General features: G+C 30.9%; 1 protein-coding gene across 1 annotated transcript in view; it reads right to left on the bottom strand.

Moving 5' to 3' along the window:
* Positions 1-23,429, bottom strand: part of LOC111624020 (malate dehydrogenase, mitochondrial-like) — a 39,100-nt gene that overhangs the window by 1,625 nt on the left and 14,046 nt on the right. Inside the window, exons 2-7 of the mRNA XM_023366791.1 lie at positions 22,696-22,890; positions 17,583-17,750; positions 15,276-15,401; positions 10,014-10,190; positions 8,263-8,313; positions 8,099-8,200 (exon numbers count right to left, since the gene is read on the bottom strand). Coding sequence (XP_023222559.1) covers positions 8,099-8,200; positions 8,263-8,313; positions 10,014-10,190; positions 15,276-15,401; positions 17,583-17,750; positions 22,696-22,890 — 819 coding nt within the window. The remainder of the gene's footprint in view (positions 1-8,098; positions 8,201-8,262; positions 8,314-10,013; positions 10,191-15,275; positions 15,402-17,582; positions 17,751-22,695; positions 22,891-23,429) is intronic.

Below are 23,429 nucleotides of genomic sequence, written 5' to 3'. Positions count from 1 at the left end.
GCAGCGTGTCCACACACACCAACAACCATCCAGCAGTTGTCAACTGCACTGGTAGAGGAGTGAAACGCCCTACCACAGGAACTCCTTACCAACCTTATGGGCGCACGTTGCAGAGCGTGCATTGCCGTCCGTGGTGATCACACACCCTACTAAGAATCATGTCCTGCCGTTTTGTAATGTCTATGGGACCATCAGAAATCGCAGTGACTTTAGTGTAATTATTGTCATTGAATAAAAGTGTCATTTCTGTTTGTCTCGTTGCGTATTTCTGTCAGTTACCTCCTGTACTATACTGTAGCAGTTCTTTCTATGTATGGACCAAGTTTCATCGAGCTATGTTACTTGGCAGTGACACAACACGCAAACGTTACTTTCGTACTTAAGTTTTGCACACCAGTGTAAGAAGTTGGCTTATGATTAAAAATGAACAGATCGGCCGTGGGGGTTTCCGCACGTCGGTACTCTTTAGTGCAAATGATATTAAATAAAACTTCAGCCTTTGGAGTTTTTCATTAAAATATTGTTTAATTCGATCTTTGTAGTAGTAAGTATTATAAAAAAAATTATAAAAGCTCACAATTTAAATAAAACTAAATTCCTAAAATTTATCAAACTCATTTTAACTTTCACTTTGAACTGATTCAACAGAAACAAATTTGAGTAAAGAGATTAACACACTGACTGCCAAATACGAGTCAAATCGTAGGAATCTGTTACTGGACCCTAGTGCCAGAAGCGTATATTATTTACAAATAGGTAATTGGTATCTGAAATAACAGAAAAATTTCTGATTTTCTTTCCTGCATAAATCACTTGTGTGTGTGTTTATTCTGTTAAAATATTTTGTTTTGTGTGTGAAATATTTCTGGTCTCGCTACACTAAAACCTCGTCCTCGATACCAATCGGGCATAGCCTGTAAATAATGAAATTAGTCTTCGGTTCTAATTTTTATTGTTGGTATTTTATTGCCAATCATTTCAGTCATACAAGAATACATATATAATATATCATTTGAAAGAATGCATGCATTATATAATGTAATTTTTTTTTGTGATTGCTTTTCCTTAGCAATGAATAATAATGCAAACATTTGATCTGATCGATCTATGCCAGATATTGTTTGTCATAACACAATCAACCCAAACACAGAGATGATCATTCTCTCTACCTGCTTTGAGAATTTTTAAAATCTATTTTGTATGCCAACTATGAGATGAATCAAGTGGGATTTCTTGGCAAATGTAAGATTATTCTTCAGCCAGACAAGTTATTGTATGCAATATTCGATCTATAAAATTTTTTGTAACAGTCGGCATTAAGGGCACGTGAATTTGTGTAAATTAAACCACTCTGCAATAGATCTAATATGTCAATAGTCAATGCCAAATTACTTCAAAAGAATTCTTGTACAGTCTGTAACAAAAGTATAAACACACCTGTTTTTGAATTTTTTAAATTTTAGGTTAAAAACCTATAAAAATTAATATAATTTTAATATAAAAAATGTTTATATTAAAATGATTAAAAAATTGAAATAACTTTTAAACTAGTAATTTTGGATTGTAACAAAATTACAAACACAGGCTTAAAAGTGACTAATTTAAGTTGCTCTTATTATTTTTAACAACAGAGAGCAATAATAATTTAAAATTGCCACTGTATTTGATTTCAAGTGTTTATAAATTTTGAAACATTGTTTAAACAATGTCTTGTGGTTGCAGTCTAACAGAACAAGAAATTCACAAAATGCATTTACTGCATGGATCTGGCAAGTCACTAAGACAAGTAGCAGCCAATGTGAATCATTCTACATCTGCTATAAGACCTGTTTTACAGCAAAAAGAACATTATGGAAAAATTAAATGATCTGGTAGGCCTAAAAGTGTGACTGACAGACATAGATGCCAAGTATTTAAATTAATAACACAACAACGTGTCATCGAGAGAAGCTGCAGCTGTTCTACCAACCAAAGTATCATACATGACTGTTTGGAGAATACTGAATAATTATCAAACTGTAACCTTCCCAAAAATGAAACAAACAGCACCTAGAAGTCAATGGGCAAAAGAAAAAATGTCTTGAATCTCAGAGTGGAATTAAATAGTATTTACAGAAAAAAAAATGGAATTTAAATGGACCAGATGTCTAAGTTACTGGCATGACTTAAGAAAGAATGAAAAAGTGAAAATATTAGACAGCAAGGAAGAAGAGCAGCTGGTGTGAGCAGGTTTTTAGATATACAGTGGTACCTCAGGTTACGAACGCCCCAGCATACGAAATTTTCAGGATACGACATGAAATTCGAACATATTTTTGCTCCACGATACGAACAAAAACTCACCATACGACGTTACATTAGTTCGCATTTTTCATTTGTTTTTCTTACTACAGTTATTTTTTTAAATGTATTACTTGGCTTTAATTTGAGTATGTTTTTCGCGTTGGAACGAATTATTTGGTTTTACATGTAATCGTATGGGAAAAGATGATCCACCTTACGACATTTTCATGATACGATCTCAGTTTCGGAACGAATTAATTTCGTATCCTGAGGTACCACTGTACACAGACGTTGTTTTTATATTAGTAATAAAATGAACTCTGAAAATTAAGTTGTCATACATCATCTTTTGATAATTACATTTGGGCCATTAATTGGTGGAAGTAACAGGACAATGCTTCAGTACATATCTCAAAATCAACAAAACAATAGCTTGAAAAAGAAAAAATTGAGGTACAGTGGAACCTCGCTTAACAAACATAATTCGTTTCAGAATCTTACTCTTAACGCAAAACAGTTTCCCCATATAAATTAATGTAAAATATGACAATGCATGCCAAAAAAATACTCAAATATTTTACATATAACATTTATTCAAAGGCAATTACAGGTATACCTCGCCTTACGTCTGTAATTGGTTCCTGGAGAATGACGTAAGTCAAATTTACTTGTCTCCAAATCTACTTGTCACTAGGCTAAACCATAAATTACCATTCCCGGTTCTGCATTTTTAATAATATATGGTTAATAAAAATCTATTTTAAGCTTACAAACAAATAAATTTTAGTTTTTAATATGATCTTATGTGCTTTAAACACTTTTCTAGTGATATTACGACTTCAATATTTGTGGCGGACAGACGTAAAGTCAAATAAAATGACTTAAACTTGATTTTTATTTTTCCATGTACTTTTTTGACAAACGACATATAATCGGGAACGACGTAAGTCGAGGTATGCCTGTATACAATATACATTAAGGAGCATGAATCATCATCATCATTTCTTCTAGCATAGAATGAACCAATCTGGAATGCAAATTCCATTTGCAGAAAACAAAACAAAAAATCACAGATAATATGTCTGATAAACATGCCAAACGATATGAAAAATTCTTGGGGCTATGTAAAGACTATCATTAAATATTATAAATTAATTAATTTGATTAGAGGTAGGGAATTATGTTGCTATCTTGTATTAAATTTAATGAGATAGCAACATAACTAACTACCTACCTCTAGTCAAATTAATTAAATATGCCAAACGATATATAATAAAGCCCCAAGAATTTGGCATTACAGGTTATGGTTGTTGATGTTTATACATAATATGTGCAAACACAAGTTTGAAAAAATGTTTGATCACGAGCGACACGAATATGCTAGTGGAACGAGTGCTAAAACACAGACTGGTGGAGCATGCGCACAATCCGGGACTTCCCCTCTTCTCGTCGCTCGTTAAGCGAGTAGTTTTTTTACAATTTGTTTTGCTCATTATGCAAAATACTTGTTATGTGAGGTTCCACTGTAATTGATTGACCATCTAGAAGTCTAGATAGGAATCCCATCAAAAATCTATGGGGCTGTCTAACGTTTGCTGTCTCTGGAGGAAACAATCAATATAACAGTGTAAATGAACTAAAATTGGAAACTATGGAAGCATGGGAGGCACTAACTGAAGAAAAAGTTAGTAAACTCAATGCCAGATAGAATATTTCAGCTAATTTCATCAAAAGGGGATTTCAAAATATTAAAACAATTTTTAATTGTTATTTATTATTACTATGTTTATAATTTTATTACAATCAAAATCTAAAAAAAATTGTATAAATGATATAATTATTTTATACTTATTATGAAACTTTGTATAAATAATTTTTATTGTTTTGTATTAATTAAAGATGTGTTTATACTTTTGTTACAGACTGTAATATTTAAAACAATTGCCACGGTAGTAAGCATCCAGCACGAAGAGTACATCTTAAGTAGAGTAAATGCTTCAGCTCTTAGTTAACATTGTCATTTTGAATCACTTGAAAGACTAGAATAAGAAATGACGTCATTCAAGTTGTTCTTTATTACATGCTGATGGGCAGAATGAGAAAAGCACACCTGAAATGGTTTGGCTATACAAAATGAATGAAAGACAGCAGACCAAGAGAATGTGGGAAAACTAAAAATTTTTGATGGAAAGAGGAAGACGATCTTCAATATTGGTTGATTGACTAAAACCAAATCTGTTTTTTATATAGGTTTAATTTCATATACAGTTGACTCGCCTTAAAGCAAATTCTGTTGTCGTCCTGGCAAAATGCCATTGTCACAATGTTAACATTTTTGTTCAATTTGTCATGCAAAAATTATCAGAACCCTCAAGAAATAGGGTTATTTCTATTATTACTATTATTATTATTCACATTGAAAAGTGTAAAAAGCAAAGTGGTACTGTAATAAATGCTCTATTTTGAGTAGAATAGATTTTTTTCCTTGCAATAAAGACATGTTGGACCTCAGATTGTAGAGCAATTCAAACATATTGTTTTAGCAATCATTCTACCACACTCAGAAAATAGGGGTTAAAGTTTAAGGATATCCACCGCTTTAAATGGATGTGGTCCCATGCAAACACACAGTAGTTTGCATTTCAGTGAGTTCTTACAGTTATGATTGTTTTTAGCCAAATTTGGCATTCTAAGTGGTTAAACAAAACAAAGCTAAAAAATCTATGAATTTTTAGCTTTGTTTTGTTTAACCACTCTGATATACTGCTCCATACTTCAACAGCAAATAGCATTTTCTCATCGTTTGATTTGAAAATCATTTAGAACATTAAATTTATTTTAAAAATAAATTAGTTTACAAAACAAAGTTAAATAAAATTAATTCAAAATATTATAATTTAGAGATTTATGGAATTATGAATTAATAAGCAATGAAAATTATGCAACCTTAACCATGAACCTGACAATTGTTAGTTCACTTCATCAAAAATTTGTATTAACTACTGTTTCCCTAGCGATTCGTATTAATACGAGACGATTAATTTTAGATTGAGATATCACTGTATATATACATATATCATTTTTGGTGGGAAAAAAGACTGACATGAGAAATTTATGTCATTTTCCATCATCAATCAATGTTTTTATTGTTTATCTCATACGAAATGTGTATTTTCCAGTGATACACCTATACGATGGCTTTCTGTAATACTAAACAATATGGCACTTGTGCACAAACGTGACAATTTTTTCAATGAAGACTAAACACAAGAATACTATAATTTCTTCTATTTTCTTTTGGTAAGAATACCTAATGTATTGATATATTGTAGGCAGCTGATCAGAAAAAATTTGATAGTGTGTAAAAATGCATTACTTATATGGTAAACAACAACAGTATAATGTGCGCATTTGCCATTACTAGTAAATCTGAAGACATCTATGTCAATATAGAAGATTATGTAGAAAAGTGCATTTCCAATTTTTCTGATATACAAAAATATATTTGGAACTGGTTGTCATAATCTTCATTTTAAGCACGTAATATGCAAATAATTTATGATGGCAACCATCTTAACTTCTGATTTTGGCACTCTGAACCTCACTTTACTAGTGCTGTAGCAGCTAAGTGGAAATGGCTTAACTGTCTTTAAACAAAGCAGATTTAAGCAGTTTTACCAGAAAATGAACCCAATATGTACAATAAAATAAAATCATAGCAATTGAATGACTGACACATTCACTAATCACAAGAATTATCCAGGAAAAGACAATCATTTGTCTGCTTTTTGCATGATTACATTATTATAGTACAATACAGTATTTTATTACCCTATTAGATAAGTACAGTATAAGAGGAGCTATTTGGGAAAGTTTCATAAACTTTTTAACTTTGAATTTAAAAATTATTACTACTACACAAACATCTATCTCAATTTAGTTCCCTCTATTGATGCAGGATAATATATTTCTTTATATTTATCTTCATTATTATTTTTATGGTTAATTGTTAATTTTAATTCCCCTGTGATAGTGTTCTCTTTAGAACACCTTTTAATTTTTAAATTATTTCCATTAAATTCAGTATGTTTTTTTTAATTAAATATTAAATGGTGTAATTCACTGAAGATTGCCAGTCATATTAGGTTGAAAATGTTATGGTTTATTAAATCTACTGAAATGTTGGTTGTTGGAATAACCTTGGAGTCACAAGGTGATCTTTTTATTCTCAATCTCTGGTTAGATATTATAAATAAGATTTTTCTTTTAGTTAAAATACAGACTGAACATCGAGGTAAAATGAACTATGCAGGAATGAATGATGGATCGAGGTTTCACTGTATATATGTAAAACTCAAACTAAAAATCTAGCTCCAGGAAACTGGCTACTACAGCCTGCCAAATTCAAAACTACAGCTGTAATTTGCCACATGGCGCTTTGGAATCATTGGATGTCGCACAATGCCGATTCAAATGTGACTGCTATTGCATGCAGGTGATCCTCTCCAGTTATTTGTTAGAATTTATTAAATTTTCATTTGTAAGGATCAAACAGACTCTGTACTAAAGTGTATTAATTTGCATCTGTTAAATACAAACAATGGAAAGTAAAGAAACTTTTAAGTGTATATTTAGACAGAGTCCAGAAATTCAAACCAGTTCTGGTCCCAAGCTTGCTGCATATTTGGTCTAATATTTTAAAATGTTTGTTTTTATAATTATCTAACTTACTTTGCAACTAATATAATTATGATTTCATTGGACTATAATTTGAAAAAAAAAAAAAGTTTCAAATTGCAAAGACACAGATGAAATCTGAGACACTGTAACTGTTCTTGAGATTAAGAAAAGACAAATTCCACTGCCATCTGTCTGTCTATGTATTAAAATCTTACAGGCATGTGATCCCGATTAACTGTGTGTGAACTTCAAATGCAAACCAAAAGTTATGTTATTTCAATTAAAAAATTTTTCCACTATAAGGCATTAGATGATGGCATGACATTGTTGCTAACAGGATAAGTATGATGTAAGGGGCAAGACACTACTAATTTGAGGTGGGGGAGCATATACAGTAGAGCGTCGATTATCCAAATGCCGATCAACCGAAACGTCGGTTCACCAAAAGCATTTCGGTTGGACCGTGTCGTGCTGAATCAAATGTTTCTGATACTAGATTAACTTCTAAAGTATAATTTTTTTGTTTTTATATTTTTCAATATATTTAAAAAGTAAAGAAATAGTTTTTAACAATACAATAGCCACGATAATAATCGTGGCTATTGTATTGTTAAACACTATTCATAGTGTTTAACAATACAATATTAATATAAAAATATTAATATTTTTATAATAATAATTATAAAAATATTAAGCCTAACATCGACAAAAATTCAATTCAATGCATAGCAACACGTAACGGAGAATAAGTTAAACTTGGGATATACTAATATACTATATTAATAATGTACTTTTTCTTACATAATCGGTTAACCCAAAAAATTGGTTTTCCAAACCCGTCCCCAATTGATTCGGATAATCGATACTCTACTGTACTTTAAATTAAATAAATTTTTAAAAAATGATTGAAAATTAAAGCCCGGCATTGTGACGAATGTTACAATAAATAATTGCTTGTTGTTAATGGTTTTTGTCCATCTTTATCTGTTCATTTGTTTTTTATCAAAAGATTAAAAGATGCAGGTGGCAATAATTAGTTAAAAATCTAACAAACTTCACAAAACCATTATTCTTTTGCTATATTGCTTTTCTCTTCTGCAAAAACCTTTAAGAGATTATTCAAAAAACAACTTACTCCTAACAAGATCGGAGTCGAAAAGTAAGATGCTTCGGTTTCTTCGGATTTGACGTACGAACATTCGACGACTCCTTGTTTTCCGCTCATTGCATTAAGCAGCTGTAAAAAAACAGAAGTTTTTACATTTTGTTTAAAAAGTATAAAAGTATAAAACTACTTACAGAAAATGTGAATCTTGCTCCGGCAAATGCCATCGAAAGAGTTGCCGAACCCTGAAAAATAAATATGAATGTTACTTTTATTCAATCTTATTACATTGCTGCTTTTTACATTATTGATGTATAACGAGAGCAGAAACTAGTTGAGGTGATATAATTACTTAGTTTTCCTCATCAATTGATTTAAATGAGTTAGGCTGATGATTAGAATGAGATGATAAAATTATTTTAAAGCATATACAACTTTTTTATTGCTTGTTACTGTCAATTCTTTTTATGTAAAGACATATCTGACAACATTAAGGAACATCAAAACACAAAAATTAACAGAGAATTATTTAATAAATGTTGGCTCTTCTAATGTTTATGCTTTTTTAATCTTAAGACAAGACTCCCATTTATTTTTAAGTCATCTAATTATTTGTAAACCAATCTCTCTATCATTGAAGTTACAGAACTCGTGGACAGCCCTAATTTGTATATTTGTATTGGGTACAAAATTTTCTTTGTCCTTACATCCATCTCACACAGGCCACCAAACAACATAAACTAATCTTTTTGTTGCAGTTATTTTTCAAGAGTTTGAGCAACCATCAACAGTATGTTGGAATAAGTACAAATAGTCATACTGTCAACCGAAACCAAAATTTCTACCGTATCGGCAAATGCATAGTATCAAGACTAGAGCCGAAAATCCCTAGATTCTTTGACTGTATAATTTAAGCAACAACAATAATAATTATGAATCAGTAAATATCTCAAGGTATTTATTACTGTAGAACTTGCTTACTTTGAGCTGGTTTGAAAATCTATTATATCAAATTATTTCCCCCCCTCTCATAATTCTCTCTCTCTTTTATCCCAATGTAATACTTTAATACTGGAATAAGATACACTTTCTTAAAGCATTACTCCCAAAAGTATTTTATACTCATATATTCTTTCCCATATTCCATCATCAGTATGATGTGGAAGTTTGGTGATGACTTTTATTAAATGCATCTAATAATTCTCTGGGCAATTTTTCAATATGTAAAAATTTATACATAATGAAAAATTTAAAAACTGCTTTATCATCAAATCTGGGAGAGTCTTATAGATAAACTTACATGCAGTAACTATTTGAATACATATTTGTCAAGTTTAAATTTTTACTTCATAGAAATATTTTTTTTTTTTTGGAACAGAGGAAGAAGAAAGGAAGAGAAAAGTATTCAGAATTGACAGAACTCACACAAGACAAACTGAAGAAAGTTTTGCCATCCACAAAAGAAGCTGATGTCTCTAAATGTTTCTCTAATTAGAGTATATTTGAAGCTGAATAATTATTTTGAAAAAATCAAATTTCTTTATATCATATGTTTTGCTTATGAACGCATTTTATATATTGATTTTCGATTTGTGTGTTTTATTTTATTAAAAATATCAATTATTATTAAATTAAAAAGGAATAATGAAATTCTTTCTATTAACTTATCAGCATAGGAGGAGGTTAGTAAATTAAATTTAGTTTTGTAAGAGGCTTGCAACAAGATGCTGGACATCCCTGATCTAAACAAACAAAAATGTCTTAATATCATTTTTAAATCGTCAGAACCAGAAAGTCTCTTGTTTTCATTTAAATTGCTCTTTTTTTTAAAATACCAACCAAATTTTCTCTAAAACAAATTAAAAAGTGTCAGTTTGTTTTATGGAATCCAGCACTTGCCATAAAAATCTTTACGCGAGCGAATGACTTTTGAAATGGTACTTACCGTTCCAGCTTTAGCTTTGACCACTTCGGTTCCGGCTTCTTGTATTCTTTTTGTGAGAGCATCCAACTGGTCGGCCGGAAACGAAACCGACGGAGTCGCTTGAGAAAGTAAAGGAATGATCGTGATTCCCGAATGTCCTCCTATTACTGGTACATTAACTTGAGCAGGATCTAATGACTAATTCAATAATAAACAATAATTTATTTTTCTACTTACAATATACAGTCGACCCACCCATAATACTGTTGATTATTCCGTTTTATATGAATTCCATGTTGTACGAGTCACTTAGATTTTACAAATACGTGTGCCGGGCTGTGAATGGCTCACGTATTTGTAAAATCTAAGTGACCTTGTTCAACATGGAATTCATATAAAACGGAATAATCAACAGTGTTATAGGGGGTGACTGTAGTTGAACTAGATTTTTAATGTATATTCTCAATTCTAAGATGCATTAAGAGTTTATAAAATTCTTAAAAATGTTTCCTCAAAAAAAAAATCAAATCTTAAGTATCAAAATTTTTTGATACTTTTGTTATTTTTTGTGTTTGTTAACAAAACTTAAATTCTTCAAAAAGAAGTCATGTTTGGCAACTGTGTTTCTACTCTTCTGAATATGCAATAGCTTTTTGTTTTGTCATCTCAAAAGTATCAAGCCAAAAATGTCTTATTGGTGTATGTGGTGATTGTCAATTCTTGTTTTGGATTGTAAATGTAATATGAGCCCGTGGATTTTTACGGGGCTCTTAAAAAAAAAATTCCAATTTTATGTTAAGTGTAAATATCTTCGGAAAAAACCCGAAGAAATTGAAACTAGATTGGAGATCACCAATTGTAATAACAAGTAGATGGGAAAGTTGACACTTAGGTGTGAAGAATGCACTGTCATCATCAACAAAAGTCAATCACGTGGCAGTTTTCCCATGACAATGATATAAAAGGTGCAGACCACCGGAAGCTCGGGAGTTCGTAAACAGAAGTTATATTCGGTCATAGTGATTCCACGTCTCCCGCATCGGTAGAAGACAGCGACCAAGCCCAACTCTGGCATAAAGAACTGTTATTGCCACATATAGCACTTTGAGGTAATTATTTTGAACCAGCGAACTCTCTCTCTCTCTACACATACAGGACTAGTCATTAGAGTAAACCCTTTAGAGAAAGGCTAGATTGTATAATTGCCATAGGCGTACTTATGTTATCCGCATTTATTCTTAGATGTATCCAACCTTTTGTAACCTTTTGTATTTCCTAGTTAGTTATATAATAAATGCTTGTTTAGTTTTTAAACCTGTCTCTTGTCTTTAAACGGGCACCTGCCAGCTTTCTCACCTCCCTCCCCACTCGATTTGCCCTCCTAGCCATCCAACGGCTCCAAGATCGGGCTTTACCAGCCTGTGCAGAGTAAGTGATCAGGCAGAGATTAAGCCCTGACCCACTGTTAATCTCACAGTAAGATAGCATCAATTCTAACATATCTCTATTTTGGACAAGCAAAAAATATCATAGGACTAGTGCTGAATATCGGATAGTTGTGCACCCAGCTACAAAAAATGAGTTTTATCTGGCTAATCAAGTATTTGGATACCCATATAAAGAAACATAGAAATAGTAAAGTGTAAAGAACATGGAAGAAAAAATCTGACAAGGGCTCTTGCTCGACTTTCCTGACACTCGAAAGGAGATTAAGGTGATTGGGAAGGAAATCCGAAAAATTTCAATTAATAACAATTTAAAATTTAAACAACAAAAGCTTAAAAAAAAGAGTAATTTTAAGCTAAAAGGAAGAATAAAAGCTTACTTTTGAGGAAGAGACCGTGTTTTAAAAAATTGTAAATGTCAGCAACAAGTCCGACACATCATTTGAGATACAACACAACAAGATCCCATTTCCCCATCCCCTTGTACTTGAACAGCATCAATCTATAATTTGGTACACAGTTAGGTTACGTCGTGAAAATGCACACTAAAAAGGGATTTTTCGAAATTCCCCCGCGGGGGGAGAGGGAGAGGATTAAGACTTAATCTGAAGAACAGCTTCTACTGTACTATTTTAGATGCGGTTTTTTGTTTTTAACAACATTTAGTCTTCATTAAGTACTTAGGTGTATTAAATTGATAACATTTCAGACATTGTTATAAATATTTATATATTTCGATTTTTTAAACAAATGTTCGAACCGTTTTAAATTTGAATTTGTTATTGCATATTGGTTCGATTATAGAATGATTGTCAATGTTCCAGAAAATTGATGAAATTGAAAACAATTCGTTTGATTCTTAGTAATTCTCTGCATTCTCAGCGGTAAGTGTTATATAATAATTACTATGTATGTTGAAATACTGAATATAAATGGGGGTTTGCTTGCAAAACTTCCACAGGCGAAGTCACAGGTAACAGCTAGTGTCCTATATATAAAAATAATCTTGCAAAGTATAACATTTTTAGTTAATCCAGCCCCAAAATATAATGCAAAATAAAGCAAAATTGTGTGTTGGTGTCTATTTTATTTTATTTTTTGGGGGATAGATGGAATGTTAAAACATCAGAATGCAAAAAACTGGGTCAAAATTTGACAAATCACAATACTTTTCTTATATTATATTCTATAATAGCCAAGAAAGTAAAAAAAAAAACAGAAAACATTTACTATGCTTTATTATTATTTAATTTTTGTTTCTGTATTGTCACCTTGTTTAATTTTCAACCAAGTGATCAATTTATTAGCTGTTTTTAATCGAATATACTTTCTAACAAATTAAAATTTATTAGTTTTAAAACTTGAAAAAGATAATTTTTAAATAAGTTTTCTTAGAATCATCAAATTATTAAATTAATTAACCTATTACATAATTTTATGGTTGTGGTTATAATTTTGAAATAAAATGAGTAATTAAAAAGTTCCCCTATCAAATAAATCTATTAATCCATTACAAAAGTGTTAAATTTCTCCCTTTACAAATATTACTTTTTAATAAAAAATAATAACTTAATTTTGATTTGTATTAATTGGAATTTTTTTATTAAGTAATCATTTAAATGAAATTTAAATGATTACTTAATAAAAAAATTTAATTTAAATTATAAAAATATTTAAAAAATACTTAATAATAAAATAAATTTAAATGATTACGTAATAAAAAAGTAATGGTACTATTTTAGTTATCTTTTGCACTTTGTTTTCATCTTTAAACTAGTTCATTAGCACTTGCCCTCAAATTGAAAGCATGAAAGATAATTGAATGGCCAGTGTCTCTCTCTCTCTTTCTCAAATTCATATATTTTGCCTAACTGACAGCATGTTGAAAATTTAATCATTGTGATCAATATTACATTATACTACGTACTCTATCCAAATCCCTTTGGTGGCCCGACCCTAGCATTTTGCAGTGTTTCTTGTGTTGCATTTTATAATAGTTATTTTAAATTATTTAAAAATTGTTTATACTTTTTTTAAGATAAAAAAGTTAATATTTCATGTACTCTGCAACGGTCAGTAAAGCATATTAAGTAAGGAATAAAGGAATGAGAAAGTAAAAGTTTCCATCAGAATGTTAAAGTTACACAGTGAGATCGCAATTTATATAACCTGTTTTACTTTAGAATCACTTCAATTTCAAATTCTAGTAAAAATTTAAGATTAATACACAAGGTACTGTATATCAACACTTCACATGTTTTTATATACTATAACGGATAATTGGTTTTAATTTTCTTGTTGGTAGTTCATTTTTGTTAAAAATCACACAACAAAAAAATTATTCAATTTCTGAATGTTCAGAAACACAGCATCTTCAGTCATTTTGTATTCAAGGCATTCAATAACCCTCAAATTACCTTTGGTACAAGAATACAAAAGTTTCTGCACTGTTTGGCACTAGTAATACCTCGACTTATGCTACACTGACTTACGCGATTTTCAAATCTCGTCGATTCATCTTTTGTTTGAGTGGCACGCAACTCTTGATTACTCACTCCCCCCACACTATTGTTTGGCTTACGTGTTCAGACCTGTCGTGCAGAATCGACATATAGCTACAATTTATTTTGTGTTATTTATTTCTGTTTGTTATATCTACGGAGACTCGAGAGACTCTACTATGTCATCTAAACGAAGTAGAACTGATTCTTCTGCATCAAACAAGAAAAGAAAAACTTTATCTTTGGAATGTAAAGTTAACATTATTAAAGACTTCGATACAAAAATGAAAATTTGTGAATTGGCAAAGAAGTTTGATCTACCGGAATCGACGGTCAGAACAATTATAAAAGGTAAAGAAAAAATTCTCGAAGCTGTGAAAAATGCTCAATCTTTAAATTCGACATCATTCGTAAATGTCACGATATTATCCCTGAGATGGAAACAATGTTAAAATTATGGTGTGATAATCGACTAAATGAAAAATTGTATAATAATATAATTTGTCATACATATGTATTATTTAAGATTTTATTAAACATTTTTTCTAAATTATTGTTTTCTTTAGTCTCCGGCCCAAATTAAAAATTATTTGTATTTATGTATTTATGTGTGAAATTATACACCAACTTACACGGTCATCGCTTGGTCCCACCTATCACGTAAGTTTGGGGTATAATACCCCAAACTTACGTGATAGGTGGGACCGAGCGATAACCATGTAAGTTCTTATTTCTAAGTGTAAAATATCTTTAAAAAGGATTTATTATTAAAATAATAATTATTATTTTTATATAAATATACATCAAAGAGAAAAAACAAAAACCTATAAAATTGTAGACTTCTTTTTTTTTGTAAAATATTTTCTCTTATAAACATATTTAGATTTGTCAGTACAATGTACTATTCAAACTTTATATTCTGAATAACTTACAATAATGCAAGTCAGTCAATGGAATTTTTTCAAGAGAGTTTTTTTTAAAATAATTTTTAACAAAAATCTGTACTTCGTGAAATAACATAAATATTTTGTAATAATACAAGTCTGCATTCAAAATTTGTATTTATTCAGATCCATCAGTACAGTTTATGTTTGGAACACGACAGAAAAACCACAAAAACACCTGGTTTATTTTATTATTAAATTTGGATTTTACTATTAAAATAATTTTTAATAATAATATAAAATGGAAACAAATTTGGCCATTATTTGGATGTGTAGTGCATTTTAAAACTATTTTGAATTAAGAATGTAAAAGTATAAATAAAAGTAATTGTCTTAACAAAAATACACATTCTAGAACATTGTGATGAGTTTCATTTCATACAATTTACTTACTTTTGCTTCTGCTACAAAAGCATTGGCTCTGACTACATCCAGAGTTGTTACGCCAAATATTCTATTGGGATCATAAGCATTGTGTTTCTTGAACACTTCGGTGGTGATGGGTACTGTGGAATTCACCTTTAAAATGAAAAAAAATTATTAAGTTAAATAATACAAACTAAAACATGTTTCTAGTAATCATGAAATTTTTAAGAAACATTTCATATCAATACAAATTTATGATAATTTTTGTTCTTTATTTATAATAAATTTTCTAAAAAAAACAATAATTCTTATATAATAATTAATCTAAACTCAATTTTTTACATTAGTTATAATTACTCTTACCAATTCAATTTTTAATGAAGTATAGATATTTTAGCACCCAATTTTTTTAATCATGTGCTTATAGATTACCAATTTCTAAACAAAAATACATATGCTAGTCTATGTATGAATGTACAGTATTTCATCATTGGACAAAATAGAGAGTATCATGGTTGTTTAAGCATAAGCAATGATGAGAAACAGTCTTTCTCACCATTGGTTATTCCAAAATCTAACAGTAGAAGTTATCCAATTTTACAATCTTGAATGATGGTATTATTGCATTAATTATTAAAAATTGTAAATGTTTTGTTTTATAGGTCAAATTTTTAATGTTGATTTCCAATGAAAACTATATTATGGAGCATTACATTTAAAATCTATACCAAAGAAATATTTTTCTACTATAATAAGACATCTTGCATTACAACATGGTGACAACTCAATTCTGTTTTTAATGTTGGATTACATTAAGTCTATTTATATAAAATGAATTCAATTTAAGCTAAATTTTTGATGCATGCATAGTTAAAAGCAATTTATCACGGTAGCTTCCATTGCTGCTACTGATCAGAATCTGAAACGCTTTGACTTCTCATCCATTTTAGGTAATGGAAGAGTAAGGAGATTAAAGAAGCGCCATTACATTCTTCTTGTTTGAATATTTGTCAAATAGAACAACAAACATTCATGAAGACACTCATTGTATGAACTCTGTTTTGTCTTCACTGCAAATCAGACTACTTGTGTTGTATGGCTTCCTACAGTTGGCCAAGAACTTCAACATAATTTTTATTGTTGGCATGCTCACTATTTAGACCAGTACATGTAAGCCAAATAAACTTATCATTTTAGTTAGCCAAATATAATTAATAATTACCGATCTATTTTTTTCCCCTTATGCAATGATCTTGGCAGAGTGACAATTGATTAAGTATGCAATTAATTTTAAAATTTAAGCAAACAAACTTTTCTATACATACATAAACATTTGAATAGGCAGAAATTGAAATAAACATTTGTAATGTTTATCCCGTGATACAACCTATTTAGCTGTAAACATTTAATGGGTAGTGTTATTTAAGATTAAATCACAAACAGATGAAGAAAATTTAGCACTATAGACAGACAAATTTAATTAGTTGCCTTATGCTAAAAAATACACTATTACATAAACTAAAAAATTAGAACTAGTTACTAATTACAGTAGACCCCCCTATAATTACGGTTCCTATAAAACTGCAAAAAAATTGCGACGGTATCTGTAAAAAAAGGTAAAAAAACTCCTATAATTACGTAAAACGTCATCGGGCAGCCAAACTACTTTCCCGCCGTCCGTAGCGCCACGCTACGGACATTTAGGCGGGTAAATTGAGTTTAGTTTCGTCTGTACATATAATTATATATAAATTATATATAAATTAGGTACTGTACATATAATTATATATTAGTTATATATAAATTAGGTACCGTAAGTCTAATACAGCACTGTAATTTTATACATTTCTTGTGAAAGAAACGTTTCTTATTCAACGGCCATAAAAATTATTTATATTAATGATGTCTCCAAAGGTCAACGAAGTTTTCGCAGAAAAATAAGTTATCAGAAATCGGCCGCGGTTTGGTGTGCTGCTTTGCGACGAAAACAAGCTTGAGCAATGGCGATGTCGAATGGTGCGCACTCGGCAAGTAATCCTACAATTTTTTGTTTATAGCGTAGTTTATATGGATTATTCTCAAAAAATATATACGTATTTTAGAAATGTTGAGTCGGATTAGTCTAGAATCGATTAATTTTACGGAAGAAAACCTTTCAAACCGCCGTAGTCTGTAAACTTGACATGTGTCGGGCTGTGATTGGAAGGACTCATAAGAAATCGGATTCCTAAAGAATGAAACGTATCTATGATCTTATAGGGGGGGGAGTCGACTGTATATTTTGCTCCTGAAAGACATAATAATTGACAATATTTAATTAAAAAAACTACTTACGGGATTAGCAATTATACAAATCATGGCTTTTGGGCAAGTACGGGCACAGGCATCCGCCAGATCCCGAACAATCGAGGCATTAGTATTAAACAGATCGTCTCTAGTCATTCCGGGTTTTCTGGGAACTCCTGCAGGTATGACGACCACATTACAGTTTTGAAGACATTCCTTTAAAATAAATTAATTTAATTATCAATGATCATTTAATTAAATAAGTAAAATTATATACAAAGAAAAGACCACAAGTTACATAAATTTGTGCATTATTTTAGTATATGTCAATTAGAAAAGTTTACCATCCAGTTTGAGGAATACCTCAAACTTTTCTATTTTGGCAACAAATAAATATCAATTACTTGAATCTTAATAGTAGCAAAGAGTTCCTCTATACCAGAATGGCAAACTTTTTTGAGCCAGTGTGCCATATAGTAAGCATAACCTAGCTTTAAAGATGTTCATGTGTGCCAGTTTTAGACTTTGAATAATAATACTTAAAGAAACTTATTCTAATTAAAGCATATTTGTTTAATGTAAAAAGCTGATCAGTTGATAAACTAAAAGGATAACTGGAAAAAGACAGACAATAAATCAAAATCATATGATATGTTACATGCCAGATTATATCTCCTTATGTGACACTTTGGGCATGCATGTCATAGGTTCGCCATCCCTCTCTATACAATTGACGACTAGCAATACAGAACATTGTGTTGCAGAAAAGGATTTTCTCACTTTACTGTAGATCATTTCTCATATGTATAATAAAAAAATTATGATTGAAGTCAATAAGATGATGCATATTTTTTACAAAATGAGACATCATGTAACACTTGAAACCTATAGGCTGAGAGTGGTAAACTTTTTGAATCTGATGCCAAAGTAGGCATGTTTAAATTTTTAAAAAACTTTTCAGTATGCATAAATTTTTATTTAGTTTCAACTCTTAAAAGTTGATTGAGAAAAAATGACTATATACAAAATTGAAATTAATATAATTTAATAATAATTCAAATGAACTTTAGAGGGTGTCATATAAATTTTAAAATGGCAAATTCAAACATAGCATTAAATGATGTCTTAGGTATTATATGGACAGAGATTCATGTTGTTATTAATCCAATTCTTTCCTCAAAATCCAATTATTATAATTTGCATTCTCTATACTTTCACTTTTTCAAATAATCTTATTGGATCATATTTGCAAGACTCCTGCATTTACCAGAAGGTGTGAAAATGCAAACAAGTATATATATCATCATCACTTGCAGGAAAATTGTATTTTGAACAATAAAAATAAAATGAATATTAAGTATATTAATAAGATATTTCAAATTCAAAATGTAATGTATACAAGCAACGCTTTCATAATATGAAACTTCCATAATGCAGTTTCACTCTTGCACGATTAAAGAATTGTGGCAAACCTTGCATAACTATTCCCAAACTTTTGGATGAGTAAATCCTTACTATTATGTTAAATATAAAAGTAACATTTTGACATTTCAATCTTTTTTTATGAATCCACTCTCTCGATTCACTACATGTTAAAAAGGGGAAAAATCTCGGCACATTTTGTTTGGGAGATCTCCATATTAGGTTCTGTGTACCGAACTTGCCCATGTTTGAGACCATTAAATATTATAACTTTGAAGCACAGTTTATAATGCTTAAGATTTTCTTAATAAAGTTATTTTGTTTTTATTTGATCAGGTATGTATCAATAAACTTTATTCTTAAATATACTAAAATAATTTCTTTATTAAGAATGAAATTACAATCTTAAATTATATCTAATGAAAAAAAAGAGCCATGTATTACATTGACAAAAATTTAAATTTAAAATGAAGCATAAACTAGACCATAAAGAAAAAACAAACAGAATTACAACTGATATTACTATGGAATATTCTATTTTTTCAAGTTTTATGAAGAGGGGAATACCATATTGACTCAAATACCAGTCACTATTTTTTATCCAGCTTTAAAAGGGGAGGAAAACACTTTTGCTCTATATTTGAGCCCAATTTAAGCTTCTTTTAATTTCAATAACTAGCCATAGTATACGCTGTATGGAGTTAATACAATGTTTAAAATTTGGTGTGTCGATAGTCTAGCAATGTTGAATACAGGCCGAGTTGTGACCCGTTGGTCCGTGACCTGCAAAACAATGTGAAAGAATTAAATGTTTGGCATGATTGTTAACAATTGATTAGGTGGTTGTTTTTGAACAACTGACTAAACTAAGCCAATTATTTTTATTATATTCAAAAGATTCAGTCAGTTTTGGTAACTTCTACATAAATTTTATTTTAGTAACTTTTTTTTACTTCTAGGAGTCTCTACTAATCAAGAAATTATCAAAAATTGGAAAGAAGTTTGCCAAAAATTTACCATGAAATTTATTCTGTCATAAAGTATAATTATAAACTTATGTATTTAATATAAATTGTCTAAAACATAATACAAGTGAAAATGAAACAAAGTTTTGGATCATTTTTAATACTCTTGAAAGTGTACTTGCAAATTTGACTAATACAAGTGAATGTACAAGGAAGCCTACTACTGTTTCCCAATGCAACATATATGCCAGGCAGACTACCACCTGGTGCATAGAATATTGAATCTATAACATTTATTAAATAATTTCATTTTTATTGATGTTGACAAAAAATAACAAAAGTTATAATTTGTCACTTATCAATTTCCAATGCATATATTTCCTTCTTTAAAACAAACCCTTTGATTACAATTTTCTGAGTGAATAGATATCACCACCTGGTGGGCTTTTTAAACTTATCATCTTGTATTTTTGGTTTTGATTCATGCAGCTTTGTATGTGCTTTATTTATATTGCCTTGGTCATGTTTACAAAAAATTTAAAACAATTATATAAAACAGCAAATTTTAGTACAGTAGAGTCCCAAAAACTCGGCCTAATGTGGACCGAAGGGTGGCTGAGTTTGTGAAATTGTCGGGTTATCGGGAATGGGGTTAAAAAAAAAAAAATAAGTACGAGTGTTTCCTCAGAAAATACAGTACCATACTTGTATGTATTGTTTGCTTAAGAATACAACAAAGAATAAACTGCCCAAATACCCTCAATCAAAGGAAAAGTACATACTTTATGAAGGCACAGAGCCTTTACTACATGAAAATGAAAATTAATGAATACACAGTGTACAGTAATTTACCTGATAAGACACTAAGACAGACCTCAGAAAAATACTTCATGAGGCATAAAGCTGTCTATAATGAAAATTAACTAGCCGACTTTGCAAAAACTGGCTACATTTTTTTAAAGAAATGCATAATGTCCTGTTGTCTTCCGCAATGCACTCTGCATTTTGCTGCTTCATCACGAAGACAACAAAAGAACAGTAAGTCCATTACCGACACACCTTGTTCAAATACTAAAGGGCAGTTTTGACAGCCTTTAGTCCCTCACTATGTGATATTTTAGGAGCTTGTACGGTAGAGTCCTCAACGTCTTCATCATTTTCCGGCATTTTTTCATTAACTGTGACAGCAGCAATAATTTCTGCATCGGACATAATGTCTTGCTNAAGAGCTTGTACGGTAGAGTCCTCAACGTCTTCATCATTTTCCGGCATTTTTTCATTAACTGTGACAGCAGCAATAATTTCTGCATCGGACATAATGTCTTGCTTGGTATCGTTCTGGAACCACTGTTCGACATCATTTTCATCAGCTTCTGCACATCCATGTGAACCGCCGGGGAGGGTGTAGGTCTCCCGATCCGGCAACGGCTGTTTAACCCTGTTCACAGTCAGGATGGATTAAAATTTTGTTAGTTTATCCCGCTGTAACGGGATTGCGAGTCGAGTGGCGGAGGAAGGAGTGCCGTCGGTAAGGGGATAGACAATATATGAATCAAATAGGAGACCAAACGTAACATTAAAAATAACAATTTATTAAAGCTAATTTCGGACAGTACAACGTCTAGTTCGCGTCCCTAAGTCGCGGAGAGACCGAGAGAGAGCTTACAATAATTGGTTCCATACCTCTTGACTTGTTATCCACTGAGGAAAATTTATCCAATATTTGATTTAGGAAAGTTTTTCACTATTTAAAAGGACACTATTTTAAATTTATTTTCTCCTGGCACCTGCTCTGGAACGACTCCCCCGAGAAGGGGAAGGAAAGGGTTTTTATAAGATCGGCATGGGAGAATGGTCACGTGATTGATTGTTATGAGGCAAAAGGTACGCAGATGGGTCAGAGTTGTCCCCGGGCTCATGCTAACTATCAACTTTGGAGTTGGAATGTGGGAATGTGGCTCGTGCTAACTATCAACTTTGGAGTTCGAAATGAACGGATGTTTACCTCGAATAGAAAGGGGCGATAGCCATTTTTCTTTTCTCCTTTTAGTGAGGTTTCACTTTAAGTCAAGGGAGAAATTAATTAGATTTTTAATTAATTAAGTAAACTACAGGCCCTTAATCGCAACGATCGATAAAGCTCCGGATTTCACATCCAGGAACTCTTTTCAGGAGGTCGAGTAAGTTTACATTTTCTGCATCATCATATTCAAAGAACTCACTTCCCTCGTGATCAAGAAGTTTTTGCCAGAAACAAACTAGTGTTAATGACTAACTCATTCCAGGCGTCCGCCACCCAGCCAACAACATCCAATAGGTTAATTTAAGTTCTGGATAAGACCTTGACCATCATTGTTTGCAGAAAGAAGGGAGGATAACAGCTTGTGCCGAGTTATCCGGACTGCCGGGTTATCAAGTGCCGCGTTTTCGGGACTCTACTGTAGTGGGTAATCAAAGCTTGGTGCCATTTTCGAATCCCATTTCCAAAAATTAGTTTCCTAGTTGGCTACTTATGGTTCTATACTCGTGATATGTATCTTGAAAACCACCATAGGCTGGAGCTGGTCCCACGGGTATAGGTTATCCAATCCTTGCTTGAAGTTTCTGACATTCAGTTCTATACATAATAAATTTTGTTAAGGTATAATAGTAGTATCTAACTTTTATATAAATCTATGAGATACAAGCCACATTGCACAGAAATATGTTCATACAAAAACTAGTACATCAAATCTTGTTAGAATAAAAACTGGTTTATAAAACATTCTACTTACTGGCAACTGGTCTGGTCCGAGATGACCGGTAACTTTAGCTTTAGAATTTATGTGACTCAGGTCTGCTGCAACACCCGGTGTATTTGCAATATCATAAAGTGCCAACTGAGAAACAAGGGGGCTCTCTTTTAACAGCAGAGACAGGGGCTGACCAATTCCACCACTGGCACCTAACACAGCCACCTTGAAATTATTCTGAAATATGGCAAAATAAATTTTAAATTTACATTCAGACATTATAAATTAAATAAAACATTTAACATTTAAAATTTAACATTTGCTTTGAAGAGATGTTCTCTTTAAAATTATAAACACATTCTTCTCTCTAAAATTAAATAAAATCAAATTTATTAAAGATTTATAGCAATTATACGAACACATCACTTAAGCATTTCATTTATAAGAAATCAAAGTACAAGAAACATTAAAATTATAATAAAAATACACAATTTTCTTCTAGACCTGTAACAAAAATTCCAGCTTCTTGTATGCATGAAATAAAAATATTAAAACAACATTAATGTAAATGGCCAAAGAACTTTGTAATAGATTTGCAAATACCTTTTTATAAAATCATGTAAGTTATATTTGATTCTAAAGTGTTTGAATCAAGTCATTAATGCAAGATGCGAGTGGTTTTTATGCGCCTTTGAACTTAAAAACACGTCTATTTGAAATATTGTATAATTGTACAAACTGTCTCAAAGTACCTTTATGAGATATCCATCATATTT

This window comes from Centruroides sculpturatus, unplaced genomic scaffold, assembly GCF_000671375.1.
Source record: "Centruroides sculpturatus isolate CEXI.00-Female unplaced genomic scaffold, Cexi_2.0 scaffold49, whole genome shotgun sequence".
Lineage (NCBI taxonomy): Eukaryota > Metazoa > Arthropoda > Arachnida > Scorpiones > Buthidae > Centruroides > Centruroides sculpturatus.
This window is presented reverse-complemented; position numbering and strand designations above follow the sequence as displayed.